The following is a 1789-nucleotide window of genomic DNA, read 5'->3' on the forward strand; positions in this document are numbered from 1 at the left end:
CCTAGAAAATTTTGATTCAAAGGGTCTTCCATTTTTGCTGCACCCGGGGCAGAACTTCTCTAACTGATTGAACAAGTAACCAAGGAAATTATAAAATTCGCGCCGACTAAAATTCATCAGACACGATTTCAGTCTTCTTCATGAAACACCATCTTTTCAATCTTCAACAGGCACAACGAAGTCATGCGATTCCATCCGTAGTTGCAGATGTGTTTCTGCGAAATAGGGGCACGGTATAGATAGCAGAATTCAATCATACACTACATTATCAAGCAAGAGTAGCATCCAAGTCATTGAACATGCAAGTAAGGTACAGTAGCAATACTGTTGCAGCGCTGCTAGCCTGCTACGTTAATCAGAATCATGCCTCCTCTTCTGCTTATCCTTGCGGTGGCGCTTCTCCCTGTCCTCCGAGTCGTGTCTACTCTCATACTTGTCTCGCTTCCTCTCTTTTCCCTCATAGTGCTTTTCACGCCTCCGCTCTTTTTCTCTGTCCCCTCTCCTCTCTTCGCGCCGCCTTTTCCCCTTCCTATCATCTTCAGAATCTTCCCGCTTCGTTGCAGGTGCAAAGTCAACCTGCTCAGGCTCCGTTCTAGGAGGGTCAGGACTAAGAGAGCTTGGTTCTTCCTCGTTGTGAGGAGCCCTGAAGTCATGGAGATAACATGTGAGTTAAATTAGATAAATTGACAATAAAATATTATACTAATATACAGTACCACATTCCAAGGGAATTAAAAAAACATAAATAAATTGTTCTGGTGTGAAACCTACTTGTATAAACCTAATCCTTGCACTTGTGCTGCTTCAGCATGGCCAGCTCCCAAATCCTCTGCGGTAGATCCCCTCTTTATTAGCTCAGCGTATTCATGCTTATCTAAACGATTGCCCTTTGGTCGACTGCTACGCTCGGGAGCTAAGCCAAGTGCCTCACGCATGGCCTGTTCCTCCTCCTCTTTCACTCTCCTAATTTCTTCCTTCATAGCGTCTTCTGAGTCAGATTGCTTATCCCTTGTATACCACAACAAGTCCTTCCCTGGCAGAGATAGCCAGAGTGTCAATATTATAAAGCAGAAAATTTGCGCAGTCAATCAGACAATCACAAGACTTAAGAAATCCATGCAAGATGCATTGCCATTTCAGCCTACTTTAAGTGCAAGCCCATGAAGCCACATGCACAAGCCCAACTGTAAGACACAATCAGGAACTTGCTACTATCAAAAGGCAGTTAGGTCAATGCTAGTGAGCATAATAAATGGTAAAAGAAAAAAAAACATGTTATTATGTAACTGGCACACCATATCTATGAACTGGAAGGTTGAACTGTGTAATTGCTCAACCTAATTGTATCCAGAATGTATCCAATCCATAGAGATAGCAGATAGCAGTTTTTTTTCAGAGATACGAGTAGCACAGTAGGTATGCAGTCTGACTTGCTTACATTATGCCAGATCCTATAATCTAGTTGATCATAGTGCACTAATAAACTTGCCTCACTAAAACATAATAGTGAAATTGTAAAAAGACATAATAACAACTCAGACAGTCAGCAATGATTTGATTAGCAACTTCAGGACATGAGTTGCTAGAGCAATGTGGATTCTTTGAGATTATTATAACTAATGTGCCCTTTGCTAGAAGAATACGTAGTTACACACACATCAAACAGGGAGCTCATCGCATATTAAAGTAGTTCACAAGTGCGAACAGGGTTCAGCAGGAAATTATACCAAGAAACATGAGGTTTTGAATCAAATTCACGAAACTAGGAAAGGGCAGTGACATAAGAAAT

The 1789-nt window shown here is 41.5% G+C and overlaps 1 protein-coding gene across 1 annotated transcript in view; it reads right to left on the reverse strand.

Moving 5' to 3' along the window:
• Window positions 1-248: 248 nt before the first annotated feature.
• LOC123160511 (multiple myeloma tumor-associated protein 2 homolog) overlaps window positions 249-1789 on the reverse strand; it is a 3391-nt gene continuing 1850 nt past the window's right edge. Inside the window, exons 3-4 of the mRNA XM_044578324.1 lie at window positions 772-1033; window positions 249-643 (exon numbers count right to left, since the gene is read on the reverse strand). Of these exons, the coding sequence (XP_044434259.1) occupies window positions 352-643; window positions 772-1033 (554 nt within the window). The 3' untranslated portion in view covers window positions 249-351. The remainder of the gene's footprint in view (window positions 644-771; window positions 1034-1789) is intronic.

The sequence above is a fragment of the Triticum aestivum genome, chromosome 7B (assembly GCF_018294505.1).
Source record: "Triticum aestivum cultivar Chinese Spring chromosome 7B, IWGSC CS RefSeq v2.1, whole genome shotgun sequence".
Taxonomy (NCBI): domain Eukaryota; kingdom Viridiplantae; phylum Streptophyta; class Magnoliopsida; order Poales; family Poaceae; genus Triticum; species Triticum aestivum.